The sequence below is a fragment of the Trichechus manatus genome, unplaced genomic scaffold (genome assembly GCF_000243295.1).
Source record: "Trichechus manatus latirostris isolate Lorelei unplaced genomic scaffold, TriManLat1.0 scaffold00007, whole genome shotgun sequence".
Lineage (NCBI taxonomy): Eukaryota > Metazoa > Chordata > Mammalia > Sirenia > Trichechidae > Trichechus > Trichechus manatus.
In genome coordinates this window covers 16,388,090-16,411,937 of record NW_004443943.1, presented here as the reverse complement: position 1 = coordinate 16,411,937, position 23,848 = coordinate 16,388,090, and the positions used below count along the sequence as shown (strand labels likewise).

Below are 23,848 nucleotides of genomic sequence, written 5' to 3'. Positions count from 1 at the left end.
GTAAATAAAGAATAAAACCCAAGTCCCTAACTTTAGGAATCAGTGCTGTTTTTCCTGCCAAGAGTTTACTAGTGATATCTTTACTCTGAATCTGCTTCTCTTTCCATTAGGTATCTTTGATATGAATATCAGTTGAGTTCATTCTCAACGATAGTAATCAGTTTCTAATTTTATCTAAAAAGACTGTTACCAAGGAACTGTCCTGAAAAGAATGGAAAGCTTTTAAAAACATGGTTCTGAGCATTGGAACCATTTTATGACTTTTGTTGCTATTTTATTATTTTTATTATTTTGTGTGGCAAGTAAAATATTAACAACTTTTTCCAAAGTCTACCAGAAAAAAAATCTTATATCACACAGATGAGTGGTTTTTTTTCCCCCCAGAAATCTCCAAGGAGGGTAAATGGGGTTATCTCTGCTAGAGAAGAGGTCAGGTGAAAGATACAGCTTTCGGGTTGGCTAGTCTTGGTAGAGTCCTGGATCAGTTTTGTCATCAGAGGATTTGGCTCCATAGTTGTGGAAGTATTTCATGTACACAGTTTCTTTTTCTGGGTATTCATATTCAGCTGCAGGTGTTTTTGTTTTTTTGTTTTATAGTAATCATTTCTCTGGTTATTTGCTGCTTATAAAGCACCCTAATAGGAGAGATTACACTGGCCCCATCTTACAGGTGGGAAAACTGAAGCATCTAGGTTAGTGGCTAGTTGAAGGTCTCACAATGGAAATCAGTGAGAGTCTTTCTCTGGTTTTGGATTTAAATTTAGGGACAAGCGTTCCTTGATGTTTGTTTTTAATCTCTGCTCTCTTTCTTAGCTAATCTACCCTGAAGGTCTTTGGCACCGTAGCACTTAAATTCAAGTGCCCCTTTGGTTTTCTTCTCCTGTTTTTATTAACCCATATTAATGGTGTTGATGTAGTTGGGGACTTGGATGGGCATATCTTAAAGTAAAATTTAAAAATAAACCTTATTGTTCCTTCAGTCTTGGAGGTGGAACATTCCTAGGCCTATGTTGCTTGCTGACTGGTTGTGAGACCTTTGAAGAAGCTCTGGAAATGGCAGCTAAAGGCGACAGCACCAATGTTGATAAGCTGGTGAAGGACATTTACGGAGGAGACTATGAACGATTTGGCCTTCAAGGATCTGCTGTAGCATCAAGGTAGAGACTGAGTAGCTAGGGGCAGTAGTGATTAAACACAAGGCAACCTCTCCACCCTGGCCACTCATTCAGTTGTTTTTTTAAATGTCAATTCACCAGCCTGGTGCAAATATCTATCATAATGGAACTCAGACTCGATCTCCTGCCCTTAATGAAGCACTGAGCTGTATAGCTCCTGATGCTTGTGCTTAAAATAGAGCAACTTTGAAAGAAGGTTCTTGTCCAGATATCTAGAGGCACTAAAAGTTCTATATCCCCATCAATAGCCATGCTACATTGTCCCTATTAAGAAAAGGACAGCTAACCATTCATATCTTAATCCTATCTGCTTATGAACCATGGTAGCCAAATCTGGTCATTTGAGTTTGAACAGAGTTATTCATAGAACTTTCCACAGTTCTTTAGTGGACGCATGGGCCTGCCTGAGGATCATTTGAACATTCTCGCTAATATTTCCAACATAGCTTTGGCAACATGATGAGTAAAGAAAAGCGAGATTCCATCAGCAAGGAAGACCTCGCCCGAGCCACTTTGGTCACCATCACCAACAACATTGGCTCCATTGCTCGGATGTGTGCCTTGAATGAGGTAAGGCTCCAAGCCAGGGAAAGCCATGTGTCATCCATACGCATCGTCTTTGGCAGTGCAGTAACTGTTGACCCTTAAAAAACTATAGATCCTTGGGAAACCTGCCTTTTGTTGTAGTCACACAGTGTAGAATGTGAGGGGGATGGCAGGGAAGTGGGAAGGAATAAGTGTTTTAAGTAGGTACTGGATGATAACAAATGATAAAACATCCAACCATGGAACTTTGGTAAAATTATAACTTGTGTCACATCCTGTCTGTCATTATTGCCGCATGCTACCAAAAGTGTGAGGAAAGTCCCCTGCACTTAGTTGGTCCCTTTGTATCCTTGCCAATAATTTCACATAATGTGCAGTTCCTACCAGTTCTACTCATTTCATTATCAGAAACACTATGGGAAAGTCCCCTTGCTCATCTTGAGATAGTTGATATTCTCTCTGCTTTCAGCTTCTTTACAGTGTTGCCTTGTGGCATGGAGTTCAAGCAGCATTGTACAGGGCTATCAAAGCATAGAGAGCTTGCTGCAGCTGAGGCCAGCCAGAGCCCAGGCATAAGAAGGGGTGGAGCTGGTGACAGACAAAGCTAGTTTTGAAACATTGCAGAATTCCTTTGAAAAAAGTGGAACCCTTTTCTGAAATACAAGTAAGGTAGAACAGCTCTCTTCTTGCTGAGGTGTGTTAGGAAGATAAGAGAGAGGGGTTAGGGCATGGAACAGGTAATAGGAGAAGTATTAAAGAACCACAGTGGTATCAGTAATAGAGGTTTTTCTTTTTTTTCTTTAATATAATTTTTAATAGAAATATACATACAGAAGAGGGCTCAAATCATTAGTGTACAACTCGATGAACTTTCATACACTCCTGTATGGCCACCACTTAGATCAAGACATATGGGCACTGCAGGAGCTCCCTGTGTCCCCTCCCAGTTGAGCAGTGGAGTGTTAAACAGGGTATGAGACAGTCCTTACAATAGGTATGTGCTAGCCGTGCCTCTGAGCTCTTGGGTTACAAAAGAGACACCCTATTTTTACGACATTGAATAGAGTGTATTACTGGCCAGTAAATCAGGGTCCTAACTTTTTAAGGCTTGAAAGCCCCCATTTTGGATGGAATTTAAATGGCAGATGGAAGAATGTATTCCAGAGATGAACCTTTTCAAAGTCCACTTCTGTCATGGGACTTACTGTAACAGAGGGTTTATTTCTTGACATTAACTTTTAATGTCCAAGTGGCCAAACAAGCCCTCAGACTAATATGTGTGTACTTGTCTGTATCCATGGGCTCTCAAAAGTCAGTTAGATGGTAACATCCCCACCCCAGAGAGCAATAGGTGCCCTTTCCCTGGCTTTCCACAGAGCTGGCTTCTGTCTTGCACATTTGGCTTCAGTGAGCCAGCAGGTCTTTTTACAGGTATTGTAATCACTTTAAGGGGAGAGCAACTGATTTTCCTTTTTCACTTTTGACCTCTATTTCAATACTACTTATTGTCGGAGTCTAGCAAAAGTGGCTATTTGAAAGCATTGTAATGTTATACACTACACTGGTTTGAGGAGTTATTTTAGATGTTTCTGTGGAGTAGAATAAGTGAGGAGAATCACTGGATTACCTTGGGGCAGAGGCTCTGTTATATGAGGGTTGGAGTCCCTGTGGCCACATGTCAGTGCAGACTCCCTGTGGGCACCCCAGTGAGAGCGGTGACTCAGTTCATTAGTCATTGTTTTGTTCTCTGGAGTCACTGATTTGAAAATCTTTGATTTCAGCCATTTGATAGATGGACACCACATTTACTGCCTCTAAAATATTGGAATGCTATGAAGTGTTCTTAATCAACTTTATTTATTTATTTTTTAATAATACAAACATACAGTACAGAGCTCAAAAGATATCAGAAGCATATATAGGGAAGTGAGTCACCACTTCCACCTCTGGCCCTCGGTATTAACCTCACTAGAGGCAGCCATTGTTTTTAGTTTTCATCCTATATTGTATGCAGTATAAGATACACACATACATTCATACATATACAGGTGTGTGTGTATAATATATCCTTCCAAAGGTAGCAAACTCTACATACTATTTATTTTTTATTAATAGCTTTATGAAGATGTAATTCATATACCACACAGTTCATCCTCTACATACTATTCTACATCTTGCCTTGTTTATTTGGCTGTTTATAAACTTTTAATTATAAAAATTGACAAGCATACATAAAGGAGCGAGAATAGTATAAAGATCCATCAACTTGTTTCAGCGGTTTTCCAGACTTTGCCACTCATGCTTATCTGTTTTCTTCTTCCTCCTCCCTCTGTTCTTTTCTCTTCCTTCTCTCTTTTTTGCTAAAATATTAGAAAGTAAATCTCAGATATTATATCAGTCTACCCTACGTGCTTCAATATGCACCTCTGAAAATATTGCCTCTTGCTTTTCTACATAATAGTACATCTTGAGATTGTTCCTAGCCGTACATTTAGAACTTCTTCATTTTTTAATGGCCATATAGTATCCTATCATATAGATAAGCTATTCTTGATTTGATCAATTTCTTAATCATATTTAGGTTTTTCTAGTCTTTTGCTATCAATAAAAGATAGCAAAAATGTTTTATATGTAATACAGGCAGTCCCCAGGTTACAAACAAGATCAGTTACTAACTGTGCCTTTAAGTCTTTAAGTTGAATTTGTAGGTAAGTCAGAACAGGCGCATACGGTTCTAATTTAGCCTTACTTCAGTGCAAGAAAAATCTTGAAGGCTTTTCAATGATTTAAAAGCTGCGTTGGAACCATCGACTTGTTGCAAATAGGAGCTGGTTCAATCATTTCGTAGTGAGGGCAAATTTACATAACATTAAAGGGCAAATATGAGTTTTCCGTAAGTCTGATGTTCATAACCCAGGGACTGCCTGTATATATATGCACATACATTTTGCACACACACATCATTTTGCATTATGTGAGTATATCTGTAGTATAAATTCCTAGGAAGGAAATTGCTGAATCAAAAGATATGTCAGTTGTAATTTTGACAGATATTATAAAATTCTCTCCGTAGAGGTGGTGCTAATTTATATTCCCACTAGCAGAGTACAGTATAAGAGTCCAAGTTTCTCCACAGAGGGTTAGCAGACATTTTGTTCTTTTCCAACCTGATAGATAAGAAGTGGTATCTTATTTTGTTTTAATTTGCATTTTCCTTATTACAGGTGAAGTTAAACATTTTTCATGTATTTAATAGCCTTTTGTATTCCCCGTTTTGTGTGTGAGAACTATCTATTAATACTGTTCACTCATTTTTCTATTGAATTGTTGGTCTTAACTCATTTTTTGTGATATGTATGAAAATATTTTCTGTTTATTGCTTTCTATTTAGATTTGTTTGTGGTGATGTTTTCCCTTGAATAAATGTTTGGTTTTTAATACATCAATCTTTTTTTATCTATTCTATGTATTATACCATTCTATTTTCTATTTTAATATTAGTTTTTAAAATAATTCTCCCATGTTTTCCACTAGTATCTTTTTCTTTTCTTTTTTTAACTTTTACATCTTTGACCCACCTGTAATTTATTTGAAGTAAGGAATACCCATCAGCTTTCAAACAAATGTAACGTATTTTATGATTGTTGTTGTATGCCGTCGAGTGGACTCATAGCAACCTCCCATCAGCTTTTAATGCCAATTCTTCTGTTCCTTCCGGCTTTCTACCAGGATAACGCAGGACTGGGGTTTTCAGCAAATCCTACCTTAGGCTGCCTTGTTTTGGGAGAAAGGTCAAAACTCCTAAATTTAATTAAATTCCTCTTTAATCTGAGTTTCTTACTTGGAGTGTTTCTTACCACCTCTGAGTCTGGGTGGTTTGGGCTACGTTTGTTTTTGTTTTTTAGAAACTCGCTAAACTAAAATCACTCCCACCCCTCCACCTGTGGAAAATTTTCACAGGGGCTAATGGGCTGATGAACGTGTATTGTTAAAACTTGAGACAGTTAAAAGGTGATGTTCCCAGACCCTGATTACTCTTGATAGACTGGGCAGAAAATAATGCCAGCTTCAGAGATTCTCCTTCCCTTTGATATGAGTGACCATAACAACTGGCCCTTTCAGTAGTGAGCAGCCTCTGTGTGGTAGACGGGCTGTGCTCAGTTTTAAACTTCAGAAACGTCTAGGGGGAGCAGAGCATGCTGTGAGCACACCATAGCTCGAAGCTTATGGAATTTCAATTATGTCTGCATGGACAGGATAGGAGAGGAATGTTCCTAAGTGTGTGATCAGAATGCAAATCTATATCAATGCCTTGACAAAAAATATAAATATATATTTTAACCCATATGTTGACCAAACAGGATATTTCACCATATATTCTGAGTGCAGAGACTGGGCCTTGTTTCTTTTTGTATTCCCGGTGTTTGGCACAGGGTAACCCCTGAGCAAACTCATTAGATGAGTAAACCGTCCCATAGCCAGTCTTATTAGTATGAATGTTCATGAGTTGGGTATAGTAATATTTTATAGTTGGAATTTTGGGGGATTTATGAACTGAACAAGTAATTTTAGCTAAACTCCAGTTACAGATTTATATATGTGTGTGTTGGGAACTGAATTTCATATCAGGCCTTAAGGTACCTAACATAATACTTGAAAACAGGCTCAATATCAGTCTCTGCCTCACCCAACAAAAATCTCACCCTCCTGTTCTTATGGAACGCACTACAAAGCTTGCTTGACTTCATCTTGGAAATGCTGAAATAGTTCCATTAAAAAGAAGAAAATCCACTGTGCAGGTCCTAGGAGGAGTACTGTGGCATACGGAACATTGGGTCTTTGCTAAATGCTGTTTGGACACCATGGCTCAATTGTTTTTCTTTAATTTTCTTTTTCAGAATATTGACAGAGTTGTGTTTGTTGGGAATTTTCTCAGAATCAATATGGTCTCCATGAAGCTGCTAGCATATGCCATGGATTTTTGGTCCAAAGGACAGCTAAAAGCTCTCTTCTTGGAACATGAGGTAGGTTGAGATTGCGTGGATCTAATTGCCCTATATGGAGCATATTTTGGGTTGTCTAATTTTTGAGTGGATGCTCTTAGTTTGAAAATTGATCAAGTAGAAAAAGTTGCCATTTACACTGCACCTCTGCAAAGGCTAAGGAAGAACTATATGTAAGATGGAAGCCTTTTATCTAACAGTCAAGACTGGTTGTCAGTTAATCAAAAAAATTCAGATAAAATGGACAATCATTAAAAGATATCTCCCTACTTCAACCATTTAATTTTAATTTTAAATGTATAAATATACATGCATTCAGCAATCTTTTGATGTAGGGTCATGGCCTGTTTTTGAGCGTGGATCCTGCTGATTAGAATTCTGTAGCTGTCTAAATCACAAGTATTACAGACTCCCTTTGATTTCTAGTTTGTTTCTTTACATTGGCTCAAGAAACTGAAGACACTTGTGAAGCAATTTGGTTTCAGAATCCTTCTAGATTTTTCTCTCAATTTTTTATGTTGTGTCATTCAAACCTAAGTAGAGAGCAGTGTCTTGTGACTACCTTTTTTGAATCTTTTTCAAGCATTTAATTGAATTTTCATAGATGTAACCATTCTTTTCGCACAAATTTTTCATTGGCTTATGCAATATATAATTAAATTGCATTATTACATTAACATTAAAACTGTAATAAACAAATTTGAGGGTAAACACAGCTGACTCTTAGTAAGTATACAACTCAGCTGGGGAGAGCAGAAGTGGTTGGGCTACCGAGAACAGCCTACCAGTGTGAGAGACCAGTGTGCCTGGGCATCACTCAGTCTGTGTACAGAGGAAATGGAGAGCACTGGCTAATCCAGAGAGTCCCTTATGTGGAGTTCCTACAGTAATATAAATCACAGGCTCCCAAGAGTGAGTGGGAGGCCCTCTTCTCGTCTCCCTACCTTCTCTATCACCACTTCAGAATCAGCACTGTAGAGAGCACTATTTATCATGGAAGGTATCTAACCCCAAGGTAGTGCTAAAGGTTAACATGCTCAGCTGCTAACTGAAAGGTTGGAGGTTCAAGTTCACCCAGAGGTGCCTTGGAAGAAAGACCTGGTGATCCACTTTTGAAAAACCGACCATTGAAAACCCTATGGAGCACAGTTCTACTCTGACACACATGGGATCACCATGAATCAGAATCAACTCACTGGTAACTAGTTGGTTGGATAGTGGGGTATCTTGCAGCAAAAAAAATACTGAGAGAACTGTTACTGTAAAGTTAAATTTCAATTTTCTCATCTCCAAATGGAATTATTTATTTAAAAAGTCACTGATGCATTTATGTTATTTAGAGCTGACTATGCCCACATTTTGTTTTAGTATAAAAGCCTATAAAACAAGGGATTACATACTAAATTATCAAGTTTCAATGATAGAAATTAATACTTAAAAAAGTGTGTTTGTTTGTTTTAATGCAGACTTAAGGGAGCAATAGCTTTTTTTTTTTAGATTTGGGAATACAGTCCCAGAACTACATTCCCTCTCCCCCAGGCTAGAGCAGCTTCTTTTTTATCTACTTATTTATTGATTTTCCATGTAAGACTTTGTTTGTTTAAATTAAAAAAAAAAGCACTCAGCCTTAAGAAAAATAAATAGGAAAAAGAAAACCACTGGTCTCATCCACATAGAGTTGCCATATTTAGCAATAAAAATACAGGACATCCAGTTATTTTATTTGTACTTTTTTCTGGCAACCCTAAATCCAGATCCTGTTGGACTAATGCAGAAAACAAAGCCTGGAAACAGTCAGGGATTAAATACCATCTACAGGATCACAAAGGTAGTTGGTGGGAAGTAGGGAATAAGATTCAACATTTTGGGAAAATTTGCCTCTTTAAAAATGTCATCACCTGTGTCACTTTGTACACTCCTAGGCCTCTGTGGAATATAGGTTTGGTTTGTTAGTAAGTATCATAACTCAGTCTCTATGGCCAGTAAAAGTGGAACATTCTTATAATCCCTTGAAGGTGGCTCTCAGAAAATTCTCTACAGTCCTAACTTCATTCTGGCTTGGGTAGACTTTATCGGATGATACCATGGAGAAAGAACTTTTGGAAGGAGCTGGTTTGGTGGCTTTCTAGGGTACTGACCTGGACTTAGGAGTCCTCACTCGGTGTCTTATTCATTCAGCTAGAACTACTGAGCATCTCCTATGAGAAGCAGTCTAGCAGAGCAGTTAAGAGCACAGCCTCTTACTGACTTTGAGAACCTACAGACAGCGACTCTACCTCTCTGTCTCCATTTTAGCATTTGTAAAATGGGATAATAGTATTTGTCTGATAGAGTTATCATGAAGATTAAATGAATAAATCTATGTAAAGTGCTTAGAACAATTCCTGGCACATAGTGAGGCCTCAGGAGCCCTGGTGGCACAATGGTTAAGTGCTTGGCTGCTAACCAGAAAGTCAGCGGTTCGAACCCACCAGCCAAACCACGGGAGAAAGATGTGGCAGTTTGCTTCGTAAAGATTACAGTCTTGGAAATTCTGTGGGGCATCTACTCTGTCCTGTAGGGTCACTATGAGTCAGAATTGACTTGACAGCAATGGATTGGTGTGGTCTTGGTAGTGAGGCCTAAAATTTTAGCTGTCATCAGCAGCAGTGGCAGCAAAGATCCTGCCATCTAGGGTCCTGACATATTCTCGCCTATTTCCACTGTGATTTTTGAGTCAGTCACATACCAGCGGAGCAGAGTCTCCTGCCTTTTTGAAACCAAAAAAACCAAACCAAACCCACTGTTGTCAAGTCAATTCCGACTCATAGCGCCCTCATAGGGTTTCCAAGGCTATATAAATCTCTACAGAAGCAGACTGCCACATCATTCTTCCACAGAGCCACTGATGGTTTGGAAACCAGGTTCTCTTCAGTACCTTTCATTTTCCCAGAAATGTGGGCTTTTATTTTACAGATGAGCAAAGGGAGGCTCCGCTGATTTCGGTGCCTTCCAAGGTCTGCAGAGGGAAGGTTAGACTTGTTTTCAGTGAGATACATCTTTGAAGTCAGACAAATTTGAGGTTGAGTTGTGGCACAAACCGTGTGATCTTGAAAAAGTAATTTATTAGCTTCCATTTCTCATCTGGAAAATGACATTTTACCATTGAATTTTGAAACGTTATTTTACCATTGCAGGGATTAAGAAGAAATAAAAAAAAAAAAAAAACAATGCTCAGCAATTGTAGAGCACACACTATGTGCCAGATGTTGTTCTAAGTACTTTACGTATATTAACTCATATAATCTGTATAAATTAGTAAGTGTTCAGTAAACTGTGTTGTTATTATTATGATTAATACTGCTACTACTACTCCACCGTTTTCATGGCAAAGAAGTCTGGTTTTAAATTTTTCTTACCTGCAACATTAGGCAACGTCATTCTTAGTATGGAAACCAAAAGTATTTGGCTAATGTTCAAAGATAATCATACAGCAGTTGTCCCATTGTTTTTGTAGGGTTATTTTGGAGCTGTTGGGGCACTGCTGGAACTGTTCAAAGTGACTGCTGACCAGTAAAGATAAGCAGCGGGGGAACAGCCTCCCGTGAGAACTGCTGCTGGAGGAGGTGAAAGCCACTGTGGGCATGGAAGCCAAGCCATTATGGCAGTTCAACCTGCTGGATGTGTAAATAATTTAAAATCCTTCTAGCTGATCTTTCACTCTTGGGTTTTGAGCTTATGATTCAAAATGGGGAATACAAGAGTTTTTCTGTATACTGTATTTAAAACAAAAATTTGTGCAGCGTGGCCAAACCTACCAATTTTATGCATTAACTTTGAAAAGTTGTATGATGTTTAAGAAGGACCTGAAATGTAAGAGCTGTTTATTTTTCTTCTGGGGTTTACTGATCAGTGTGGTAATTTTAACTTCGTTTAGTAATTACTCTAGGAGATTTTACCTTTACTTATATTTTTCATGACGTTTCATGATTTGCTGTTGGTTTCAAATGAAACTACAAATCTGGCAGGTTTTACTGTGAACACTGTTTGTTTGCATTTTTTGTCTTGTTTTTCTGTTTGAATGTCTTGTGATAAAAGAGAGTCCTTCACCCCACTTCTGTCCTTGGGTGATCTCTCCTACCCCACTGACCCAAATGATAACCTTACTTTAACATAATCTCTCATATTAACCAAGGTGCTGACCAACTCAATACAAAGTTAATCACGAGATCTAAAGCTCTCGAAAGTGCCCAAGAAGAAAAGACTCTGAATATGTTACTGAATTTAATGAGTCTGGCAAACATTGAAAATCATATGCAATTCTGTCTTATCCTTTGTGAATATAACAGAGTTTTGTTGGATTTATTTTATGTTAGGTTATATTAAATCGAAATGCTCTGTGATGAAATGTCCTCATCCATGCATAGCATACAATGGCAGCAAATCCTTGTTTACAGGAGGTAATTAATTGTTCACATCAGGAGGTTTAGGGGAAATCATGGATTCAGCTGTCAGGTAGTAATAGCTATTTTTTGTGTACATGTATGTACCTAGGAGCTTTGTAAAAAGGCATCTTATAAATAATGTTAACTTTTTTCATTTTTAATAATTTACACTTAAATCTGTACTTCAATCCCAGTTTCTAAAATTAAAAAAAAATTACAATACTGATCTTTTTTTTTTTCTCCCTCTTTGAAGACTCCATAGGGACTGATGGGTAACATTCAAATGAGGGTCTTGTACAAATATTGGAACACATTAAGAACTAGTGATTTAGAACAAACTGATCTTTTGGATTGAATGTATTGTTGAAAGGGATTTTTGAAAGGCAGTACAGTTGTCAATGATGAATCTTTTCTTTCTGCCTTCTGAGCACCATCTTTAACGTTATACCTTTAAGTCTTGAAGAAGTTGATGCTGATTGAAGTATTCACTTGTCTGGTTGAAATAAAGCCCGTTTTTGTTGTGATGTCTTTAGTGCGTATGTTATTTTCATTTCTTAATCCTTGTTTCACATTATCTGCTTTGTACCATAGAATTCATGTATGCCATGTTTTTACTACTTTGCATTTCCTAGTGTGAGGCTTTCATACAGGTGTGGTTAAGGTCCAAAACACTGTGCCTTCAGTGGAAGCTGTAGCCCTATGTAGGGATTTTTAAATAGCTTTATTGTTCTTACACAGCTAACTCCTTAATGCCAAAATGTCACTGCTCTATTGGGTAATTCAGAATGAATATATTATGTTTGCTGTGGTCATCACAAATAAATTTGATCAACTATTGCCTGGCTTAAAAAAATCCAAGCAACTAAGGTGTCCTTGAAAGATAAGTGTAAAAATCTACATATTGTCTCTAATGAGTGCCTTTTTGATTGGTCTCCTCTACCATCTCTAATCCTATCTATCAGGGAATAGCAGACCTTGGATCATGGTTCTGCAGAATAAATCAGGGCAAGTTAATGTGACTATATATGTTTTTAATTATCTGAAATCACTTGATCTCATTATAAATATTTAAAACACTGGTTTAGCTGAGAAAATAAATTATTCCATTATATAAATATGAATTAAATTTTGGCTACATATAGTAGCCAGCCCTTTTTTTTTTTTCCCAAAGAGGAACTTGTAGCATAAGGATTTTTATATTCACTTGCATTACAGAAACTTTCTTTAGACTCAGCATCACAAAGAAACTTGGAAAGACTAAAAAAATTTTATCTTGTGTTACATGAAGTCAGGATGGTCAGGCGGTTCAGAACATGGCTTTGTACTGTGAGATAGCTTGGGCCTGGATCCCAGCTCAGCCATTTACTAGCTGTGTGTGCAAATTGCTAACCTTCTCTCTAAACCCTAGTTTCTTCATATGTAAAATGGAGCAAATAATTTTTACTGCCATATTTAAAGGGCTTAGCACAGGGGCTAACACATAGTAAATGCCTCATTTATGTTAGCTGTAATGGAAAAGAAAAAGTTTTTAACTCATATGTTAGATCAGTGCTTCCCAACCTGCTGGAGTGTGGGGAACCCATTTTAGCATGGAAATGTTTCACAGTTCGCCACATAGCTGGTACATGTCCACAGCCCTTCATCCACAATTCCAAAATTCCAGAACTTTAACATTTGTCTTGATAACTTGCTTGGCAGCAAAACCTGACTTGAACTTTATTTATTGCACTTAATAGAACTCTTCACATATTCTGTTGCAAAGCTATAAAGATATTTGACTACAGGGTACTGCCCCAGACCCTGCTAGAGGTATAAGTAGTGAACAATTTTGGATTCTGAAACACATCTGGCCCTAAGAGTTTCAGATAAAGGGATTGTGGAAATATAGTTGTATTTCTTCAGTTTATGCAGTATACATGGATTCCCTTTGTCGGGAACCATTGTTGAAGGTAATTTATACTCAACACCATTCAGTCTACAAAGAATTTTAAGATGTTACTTTATGCCAGGAAGGAGCTGAGGAGACTAAGAGGAATAAGATACAACCCTAGCAGTCCGGTGGGGGAAGACAGAGAAGTTTCAAACCAACACATATGATAAAGCATCACAGGTATCATTCATTCATTCATTTATTTATCCCCAAATAATTTCAACAGTGAACAAACCAGGACCCCACCCTCTTAGCACTTACATTATAGAAGGGCAGACAGATACATTGCTAAATATATAATGTTAAATCCTGATCAGTACTACAAAGAAAAATTAAGGCAAGTTAGAGGTTAGAGAAGGGATAGTTGTATTTAGAAAAAATGAGAAGGGGAGAATCTTCTTATGTTAGTATGGTCAAATATAAGCCCTCATAAGAGATGACCTTTGAGCAGAGAGTCAAATGAAGTTCCAACAACACCATGCAAATTTCTGGGAGGAAATTCTTCATTCCTGGAGAACAGTGGTTTTGAGGAACTGCAGGGAGGCCAGTGTATCTGGGGTGAATGAAGGGAAGAGTGGTGGGAAATGCAGTTTTAGGAGTAGCCATGGGCCAGGTCCTTTAGGAAATCTGTAAGTGGGGGATAAAGGGCTGCACTTGAAGGAAGGATTGGTCGTCTTACTGGCGAGGGGTGCTAGAAATGGCTTCATAAGTCTTAACCAGTGAGTGGTAACCCACCGAGTGGACCAGGAGGGAAGGGCCTCCCTGGCAGTGGGAGCAGGGTGAGCAGAAGCACCAAGGGAAGAAACAATCTGGCTTCTTCAGGGAGCTGGCTGTTTGCCTCAACCGGTAGGTACCTGGTTAGTGAGAGAGAAACCAGATACTGTGAGAGAGGAAACCAGCCAGATTATGGAAGGATTCATATTCCATGCTAAAGACTAAATTTTCTATAGTCAGTGTGGAGCCATTAAAGAGTTTCAGTATAGTAAAACTAGAATTAATTTGGCTTCAAAGTGAGAAATAGAGCAAAATGCCCTGTTGAGGTAAGAAATGAACAAACCAGTTATTGTGGTTTTTTACTACTTAATACCATTCCATTATCATGTTTATTTTATTACCTCTATTGTGCCAGAACTCAGGAAGTAGCTGTTTAGTGGACTGTGTTTCTTTGTAAAACTAAGATGGTTATATAAACTCTTGAGAATTTTCCCAGAGGACAAAGGCTACTAATAGCTACAACTCTGATTCTATTCAGTGAGCAGGAAGGTTTCAACACCAGTGATCACCATAAACTCCATTACTCGGGAGAATTATTTTGGAGAGAAGGAGCTGTTCCTCCCAGTGATCAGATGTCCCCACATTTGTAAGGAAGATTTAATTAGTCAGCATTGTTTACTGGGTCTATCAGGTGCTCATTCATTCACTCTTCCTTCATTTACTTTTTACTAAATGCCTATATCTGAAAGGGACTGGGTAGCATTCAGAATACATCTGTGAATATGACAGAAAGGTCCCTGCTGTCATTGGGCTTATATTCTAGTGACGGAGCTAGACTTTAAGCGTATAAACCAATAAATAAACAAGAAAATATCAAGTTGTGTTAAGTGCTATGAAGAAAAGAAATAGGTGATGTGATAGAAAGGAGGTGGTAATTAGATGCAAATATGAACAAGTCATGCCCTCAGCTTTTAAGTAATGACAGGTTCCCCATCCTTTCATTCCTATTGCCTCTTTAATGAAAAGGAAAGACATTTTTAAGAAACAGTTTGATAGGGAATTAATTTTATTTGACTTATAATATTTACTTTTCATGTGTATTTCAAGTTAAATAGTACATAAAATAATATATTAATTTAGAAACATGCCTTTTTTCCTACTCATTTATTTCATGAAACAATATTATTTGCTGTTCACTTGGATTTTCATTGTCAATGCCTTTGTCATCACTGGAGTCATTTAATCTTTTCCAGAGCACATAAACTTTGAGACATAGCACTTTATGAATCTGTATACGGTGTTGACGCTGGATGTTTTTTTTTTTTTTAACCAAGCCACAATTACCTATTTCTATAATGAGTTCAATTGTTAATTTCATTTTCTGGCTGGTATATATTGGTGATTGCCACAATGTGACCATTTATGTAGAGCCTTTTAAAGTCAACTTAAAAAGGCTAGTTTATAAGTATTCGTCAATATTGCAATATAAAAATAAAAAGAAAATTTGTGTTAAAAGTTCTTTGCCTCCTTTTTTTTTTAATTGCTTTATCAGATAAACACTAAGCATTCTAAACTAGAATTAAATTGATGTGCTTTCAGTTAATGTCTTCATATAATTCTCAGCCAGTAGCAGTTAGAGTTTTAGCTTCTTTTTAAATTTGAGTATTTTTTTTTAAATTTTCGACAAGTATTATATGCACAGGGAGCTGTGGTGGCATAGTGGTTAAGAGCTCGGCTACTAACCAAAAGGTCGGCAGTTCAAATCCACCAGCCACTCCTTAGAAACACTATGGGGCAGTTCTACGCTGTCCTATAGGGTCACTATGAGTCGGAACCGTCTTGACAGCACTTAACAACAACAATTATACGTACATAATTTAAAGAGTCAAATAGTTCCATAAGACTGAAAAGTAGCAGTACCCAAGCTTTATTTTTCTTGTTTAACTATTTCATCATTTTGAGCACAGTAGCTTCCATATAAAAGGGTAGGGTGATAGGAAAATTTTTTTTTGAGTACTTGCATTATGAAAATTTCTAAAATTAATTTTATTCAACTCTCATATCCAACAGATAGTTTGGCAGAGTATAGGATTTTAGGTTAGAATGTCATTTTCCCTCAGAATTCTCAAGGCATAGCCCTGTTAGTGCCAAGCTGCCAGACTTGCTATGAAAAAGCCTGACGCTATTCTGACTCCTGATCTCTGATGTGACTGTTTTTCTCCTCCTTTCTGAAAAATTTTAGAAACTTCTCAACTTCCGGTTTCAGTTGTGACATATAAAGAACTTAACAGCCATTACTTCCATCCTTACAAGAAGAAAGCTGTGCAGACTGATAATCAACAACGTTTTTGGACTCAACAGAGAATTGAGATTGCGGGGCAAACTGTTGCCCTGAAATTTGGAGAGTCAGGCAAATGCAGAGAGAATCCCAGATGAGATCAGCTTACCTGGAACAGTAGCCATTGGGAGCCATAAACTGGTAGGAACATATGATAATTCTGACAAATTGCTGGAGGATGAGTGTGGACTAGCATAAGAGCAAGAAACTCCTGGGGGCTGCAGTCTTGGGGGGGTCCCCACAGTTTTGTGGGTTTCACTTTCAGAAGCCCCACCAGGTTCTCATGGTAAAGAGCCAAGAAAAATCCCCTTCTGTCTCTGGCAAGGATAGGGAAAAACTTACCGTTTTTGAAATATATCCAGATAGAAATTATGCCAGCAACTCTCAGTTCTTTCTGAGCTCTCATAGGCAACACCCTCAAAGTTCATAATTCTACCAATGGTGTCTTCAAGACAGTCTAGGCTCTTATCAAGCACATCAAAATTCCTTCAGTCTGTACCCATTACCCAATTCCAAAACCACTCCACATTTTAGGTATTTGTTAGAGCAGCACCCAACTTCCCAGTACCAAGTTCTGTCTTAGGGTTTTCTAGAGAAATAGAACCAGTGATATATATATATATATATATGATACACACATATATATATATCACTGATTTTACATATATATATATACATATAGATCACTTTTATATATAGAGAGAGAGAGCGCAAGAGAGAGAGATATTTACTTGAGAGATTTTCTTCAAGGAATTGGCTCATATAATTGTGTGGGGGCTGGCAAATCCAAAATCCATAGGTCAGGCAACAGGCTGGACACTCCTCAGGCTGCATTCCAAAATCCATAGGTCAGGTGACAAGAAGAGGAAAGAAAGAACTCTGCCAAAACATCTATTTATAGTCTGAAGGCAGAACACACCTTAGGGAAACTCCTATTTTGCTCTTAAAGCCTTCTACTGATTGATTGAGGCGTACCCACATTATGACAGGTAACCTGCTTTACTTAAGGCCAACTGGTTTAATCACATGCAACAACTCCATAACAGCAATTAAACTAGTGTTTGGCCAAACAACTGGGCACCATAATCTAGCCAAGATGACACATAAAATTATCACACCACTTCTATTCCACATTGTACTAGAGAGTCTAGCCAGGACAATTAGGCAAGAAAATGAAATAAAAGACCTCCAGATTAGAAAGGAAGGAGTAAAAGTATCTCTTTGTGATGACATGATCTTGTATATAGAAAGTTCTAAGGACTTCACTGAGAAACTATTAGAGTTAATAAGGTTGCAGGATACAAGAATCAAGTGTATTTCTATACGCTAGCAACGAACAATCCAAAAATAAAAATAAGTGAACAAATTCCTTTTACAATAGCATCAAAAAGAATAAAATTCTTAGGAATAAATTTAATAAAAGAAATGTAAAGTTTTACACTGAAAACTGAAAAACATTGTTAAAAGAAATTAAAGAAGACCTAAATAAGTGGAAAAGTATTCCATGTTCATGGATCAGAAGACTTAATATTGTTAAGATGGCAATATGCTCAAAATTAATTTACAAATTCAATGCAATTCCCATAAAAATCTCAGCTGGCTTTTTTTCTTTTTGCTGACATTGAGAAACTGATCCTAAAATTAATATGGAAATAAAAGGAATCCAGACTAGCCAAAATAATCCTGGAAAAGAAAAATAAAGTTGAAGGACTCACAGTTCATGATTTCAAAACTTATTTGAAAGTTACAGTAATCAAAACAGTGTGGTACTGGCATAAGGATAGAGAAACAGATCAGTAAGAGTCTAGAAATAAACCCTTATAATTATGATCAATCATTACATAATTATAATTACAGTTAAAATCAATAATTGGTGCCAAAACATTCAATGGAGGAAAGAATAGTCTTCAACAAATTGTGCTGGCACACCTGCATATCCACATGCAAAATAAGGAAGTTAGACCCCTTCCTCACACCATCCAAAAAATTAACTGAAAATGGATCATAGACATGAATGTAAGAACTAAAACTAAAAAACTCTTAGAAGAAAATATGAGTAAATCTTGATGATCTTGTGTTAGACAAAGCCTCAGATATGACACTAAAAGCACAAAGAACAAAAGAAAAAATAAATTGGACTTCCTCAAAATTATAAACTTTTGTGCCTCAAAGGATACCATCAAGAAAATGAAAAGACAACCCACAGAATGGCAGAACATACCATATGTTTATACAAATAACATACACCTTCTGTGTTTGCTGGCTGCACCCTCCCTCACAAGGTATTTTCATAAGCATGCTATGCTAATTTTTTTTATAGCAACATGTGGAAGAGGATTGGCATAGTGGTGCTTGTCAGGGTGCCTCGCAGGAGGAGGGTGAGGACGACAAACAAATGCAGAAGGCACACTTTATTTGCATAAAAATACAGTATTTGCACATCATATATATAATGTTGTTAGGTGCCATTGAGTAGGTCCCAACTCATAGAGACCCTGTGTACAACAGAATGAAACACTGCCCGGTCCTGAACCATCGTCATGATCATTGTTATGCTGGAGCCCATTGTTGCAGCCACTTTGTCAATCCATCTTGTTTGTTGACCCTCTATCAAGCATGATGTCCTTCTCCAAGTACTGATCCCTCCTGATAACATGTCCAAAGTATGTCAGACATAGTCTCTCCACCCTTGCTTCTAAGGAGCATTCTGGTTGTACTTCTTCCAAGACAGATTTCTTCCTTGTTTTAGCAGACCATGCTATGTTCAATATTCTTTGCCAGTACCACAGTTCAAAGGCATTGCTTCTTCTTCAGTCTTATTCATTTTTCAGCTTTTGCGTGCATATGAGGCAATTGAAAACACTATGGCTTGGGTCAGGTGCACCTCAGTCTTCAAGGTGACTTCTTTGCTTTACAACACTGCTAACAGGTCTTCTGCAGGAGGCTTGCCCAATGTAATGCGTTGTCTGAGTTCTTGACTGCTGCTTCCATGGCTGTTGATTGTGGATCCAGGTAAAATGAAATCCTTGACAACTTCAGTCTTTTCTCCATTTACCATGATGTTGCTTATTGGTCCAGTTGTGAAGATTTCTGTTTTCTGTATGTTGAGATGTAATCCATACTGAGAGCTGTGGTCTTTGATCTTCACCAGTAAGTGCTTCAACTCCTCTTCACTTTCAGCAAGCAAAGTTGTGTCATCTGCATAATGCAGGTTGTTAATGAGTCTTCCTCCAATCCTGATGCCCTGTTCTTCTTCATATAGTCCAGTTTCTCGGATTATTTGTTCAGCATATAGATTGAATAATTATAGTGAAAAGATACAACCTTGACGCACACCTTTCCGCACACCTTTCCTGACTTTAAACCACACAGTATCCCTTTGTTCTGTTCAAACGACTGCCTCTTGATCTATGTACAGGTTCCTCATGAGCACAATTAAGTGTTCTGGAATTCCCCTTCTTCACAGTGCTATCCATAATTTCTTGTGATCCACACAGTCGAATGCCTTTGCATAGTCAATAAAACACAGGTAAATGTCTTTCTAGTATTATCTGCTTTCAGCCAGGATCCATCTGACATCAGCTGTGCTATCCCTGGTTCCACGTCCTCTTCTGAATCCAGCTTGAATTTCTGCCCAAAATTCATATATCTGATAAGGGACCTGAATCCAGAATCTATAAAAATACTTAAAACGCATAATAAAAAGACAACCCAATTAAATGGATTTGAATAGATATTAATCCAAAGAAAGTTGACAAATGGCCAATGAGCACATGAAAAGAAGCTCAACATCATAAGTCATCAGGGAAATAAAAATTTCACACCCACTAGGATGGGTAAGGAGCCCTGGTGGTACAGTGATTAGGCATTCGGCATTGACTTGACAGCAATGGCTTTTTTTTTTTGTTTTTTTGTTTTTTTAGGGTGGGTAAAGTAAAAAAGATAGATAATAGCAAGTGTTGACATGGATGTGGAGGATCTGTAACCTTCACCCATTGCTGGTGGAAATGTAAAATCGTGCAACCATTTTGGAAAACAGTCTGGCAATTCCAAAAAGTTTAAACAAGGAATTACCATAGGGACCAGGAATTCTACTATTAGGTATACACCCAAGAGAAATGGAAACATATGTCCACACAAAAACGTGTATACAAATGATCTTGGCAACATTATTCATAACAACAAAAAAGTGGAAACAACCCAAATGTCCACTAACTGATGAATGGATAAATAAAATATGCATATCCATGCTAAGAAATATTATTTGGCCTTAAAAAGGATGAAGTACTAATACATGGTACAACATGGCTGAATCTTGAAAATAGTATGTCAAGTGAAAGAAGTCAGTCACAAAAGACTAAATATTGTATGTTCCATTTATATGAAATGTCTAAAAAAGGTAAATATATTTTAAAAAAACAAACACAGTTGCCATCGAGTTAATTTTGACTCATGGCAACCCCATGTGTGGTGGTGTAAATGGTTAAGTACTCATCTACTAACTGAAAATTTGGTGGTGCAAATCCACGCGAGAGGCATTTCAGAAGAAAGTTCTGGTGATCTACTTCTAAAAGATCACAGCCATTGAAAACCCTACACAGTGCAGTTCTACTCTGAAACACAAGTAGTCACCATGAGGTAAATCTATAGAGACAGAAAATAGATTCGTGGTTTCCTAGAGCTGCTAGTGTGGGGGATATGGGGATTGACTGCTAACGGGTACAAGGTTTCTTTTGGAGGTGATGAAAATGTTCTAAAATTGTGGTGATAGCTGCACAACTCAATTAACATTGAATTTTACACTTTGAATGGATTAATTGAATGGTATGTGAATTAAATCTCAATAAAGTTGTCTTGTAATAGCAATCTAAATTTGAAGATTGAAAAAAATTAGTTGAACATAGCACAAAGTGAAATGACATATAATTGGATGTTCATTTTTTAGAAAAGTGGTATCGTTTTCAATTTTGTATTCAACTTATTGCTCTTGCTTTTCTGCCTTCTTTTCCCTGTACGTTCCCTAAGTTATCACAACACTTTTAGACACAACCAAGTGCATTTAGTCAAATGTGTGTGTCCTGAAGTTGATGTCAGTCTGACATGAGGAGCACTGTGAGATAAATGTGAACAGCCTCAGCCTCAGTTGACTAAGGACTGTTATTTTTTTTTTTAATCGAATTGATTTCCTTTCTAATTTTGGAAGTTATAGCTTAAGAAGAGTTTTAAATTTACTTTCAGGATGTAAGGCAACTAAAAAGATCAACCCCTATTTCTATTAGACTTTCTCTTCTCTCTTCTCCTCCTCCTCCGTTTCACTGAGTTGATGAAATTTACTGTTGCTATTTTAACTGGGTTTGGCATCTAAAGAATTTATGCCATTTGGCTGCCATGACATGGCTATGAATTATGTCTATTTTACCATGTTCCATAAATGAGGCAGGTGGTCTATGTAACATTCTTGTGTTAAGAGGCATTAAGTTTAATCATGAAGAGTGTGCTTCTTAGTTCAAGTAGATACATGAGACTAAATGGGCAGCTCCTGTCCGGAGGCGGGATGAGAAGGCAGAAAGGGACAGGAACTGGTTGAATGGACACGGGAAACCTGGGGTGGAAAGGGGGAGTGTGCTGTCATGTTACAGGGATTGCAACTAGGGTCACATAACAATATGTGTATAAATATTTTTATAAGAAATTACCTAGAGCTCTAAACTTTCACCTAACGCACAATAAATTTTTAAAAGGCATTAAATTTTAAAATGGTCTCCATTAACTATTCAAGTTTATATACCCTGACATATTAAATATTTCTTTCACAGTATGCTTTCAAACTATATTTCTAGCATTCTTGTTCTGTGCGTGTGTGTGTGTGTGTATGTGTTTGTGTGTGAATGTGTATATGATGTATTGGGGAAGGGGTAGACTGGTACAAGTAATAGATCTAGAGTTTATATTAAAACTTTATACTTCTGGTGGAGTACATTTTTAAATTCAACACTTGAATAATTCATCAAACTTCATATTACTTTGAATACAGGTCAAGAATATTTTTGTATTGCCGTCATATGAATAGACATATGCACACCCATATTCACTGCAGCACTGTTCACAATAGCAAAAAGATGGAAACAACCTAGATGCCCATCAACATATGAACAGATAAACAAACTATGGTACATCGCACAGTGGAGTATTATGCAACAGTAAAGAACAGTGATGAATCTGTGAAGCATCTCATAACATGGATGAAACTGCAGGACATTATGCTGAGTGAAATAAGTCAATCACAAAAGGACAAATATTGTACGACACCTCTACTATAAAAACTCACGTAAAAGTTTACACTCAAAAAGAAATAATCTTTGTTGGTTACCAGGGATGGGATGGGTTGCGGGGGGAACTAAATAGAAAATAGATAAGCAGTAACTTCAGTGAAAGGTAAGACAGTACACAATCCTGGGGAATCCAGCAAAACTTGTACAAGGAAAGGTCGTGGAAACTCCATAGACACATCCAAACTCCCTGAGGGACTGAACTACTGGGCATAGGGCTATGGGGACCATGGTCTCAGGGAACATCTGGCTCAATTGGCATAACACAGTTTATAAAGACAGTGTTCTATATTCTACCTTGGTGAGTACCGTCTGGGGTCTTAAAAGCTTGTGAGCAGCCATCTAAGATACTCCACTGGTCCCACCTCTTCAGGAGCAAGGGAGAATGAAGAAAACTACAGACATAAGGGAAATATTAGTCCAAAGGACTAATGGACCACAGCTACCACGGCCTCCACCAGACTGAGTCCACTACAGCTATATGGTGCCCGGCTACGACCACTGACTGCTCTGACCAGGATCACAACAGAGGGTCCCGGACACAGCTGGAGAAAATGTAGAACAAAATTCTAACTCACAAAAAAAGACCAGACTTACTGGCCTGACAGAGACGGGAGAAACCTTGAGAGTATGTCCCCTGGACACACTTTTAGCTCAGTGGTGAAGCCACTCCTGAGGTTCACCATTCGGCCAGAGATTGGACAGCCCCATAAGACAAAACAGGACTAATGATGCACAGGCATAAGGACTAGAAGGCAGGAGGGGACAGGAAAGCTGGTGCAAGGGAACCAGAAGGGACAGCGTTGACATGTCATAGGGTTGTTAATCATTGTCATAGGGCCATATGTGTACTAATTGTTTAATGAGAAACTATTTTTCTGTAAACATTCATCTAAGGTACAAAACAGAAAGAAGAATTATCTATGTAAGATCAAATTGACAACAGCAACTCACAAGGTTTGTTGGGAAGCTTAGGGGGCAGTGAGTTGAAGATAATGGTGATGGAATGATTTGGAAAAGGATAGTGAGCAATAGCAGCACACCTGGAAGAATGTAATCGATGTCACTGAATTGTACATGTAAAAACTTTTGAAATGGTGTAACTTTGGCTGTGTATATTTTCACCAAAAAAAAAAAGTCCTCCAAGGTGAAGAAGGGAGAGTGTTGATATGTTGTGAGGTTGTTAACCAATGTCGTAAAACACTATGTGTACTGACTGTTTAATGAGAAATTATTTGTTCTGTAAACCTTCACCTAAAGTACAATAAAGGAGTTCCGGCAAAATGGCACTCTAGAAAGAAGCACCACGCCGTCCCTCCACAGCAAAGATCCAAAAAACTAAGCCGAACAGAGAATACAACAATCCTGAAACCCTAAAACATCAAATGA

At 37.7% G+C, this 23,848-nt stretch overlaps 1 protein-coding gene across 1 annotated transcript in view; it reads left to right on the top strand.

The window, feature by feature from the left end:
- PANK1 (pantothenate kinase 1) overlaps window positions 1-11,672 on the top strand; it is an 81,347-nt gene extending 69,675 nt beyond the window's left edge. Inside the window, exons 4-7 of the mRNA XM_004369917.3 lie at window positions 981-1,157; window positions 1,622-1,745; window positions 6,620-6,745; window positions 10,221-11,672. Of these exons, the coding sequence (XP_004369974.1) occupies window positions 981-1,157; window positions 1,622-1,745; window positions 6,620-6,745; window positions 10,221-10,280 (487 nt within the window). The 3' untranslated portion in view covers window positions 10,281-11,672. The remainder of the gene's footprint in view (window positions 1-980; window positions 1,158-1,621; window positions 1,746-6,619; window positions 6,746-10,220) is intronic.
- The last annotated feature ends 12,176 nt before the right edge of the window (window positions 11,673-23,848 follow it).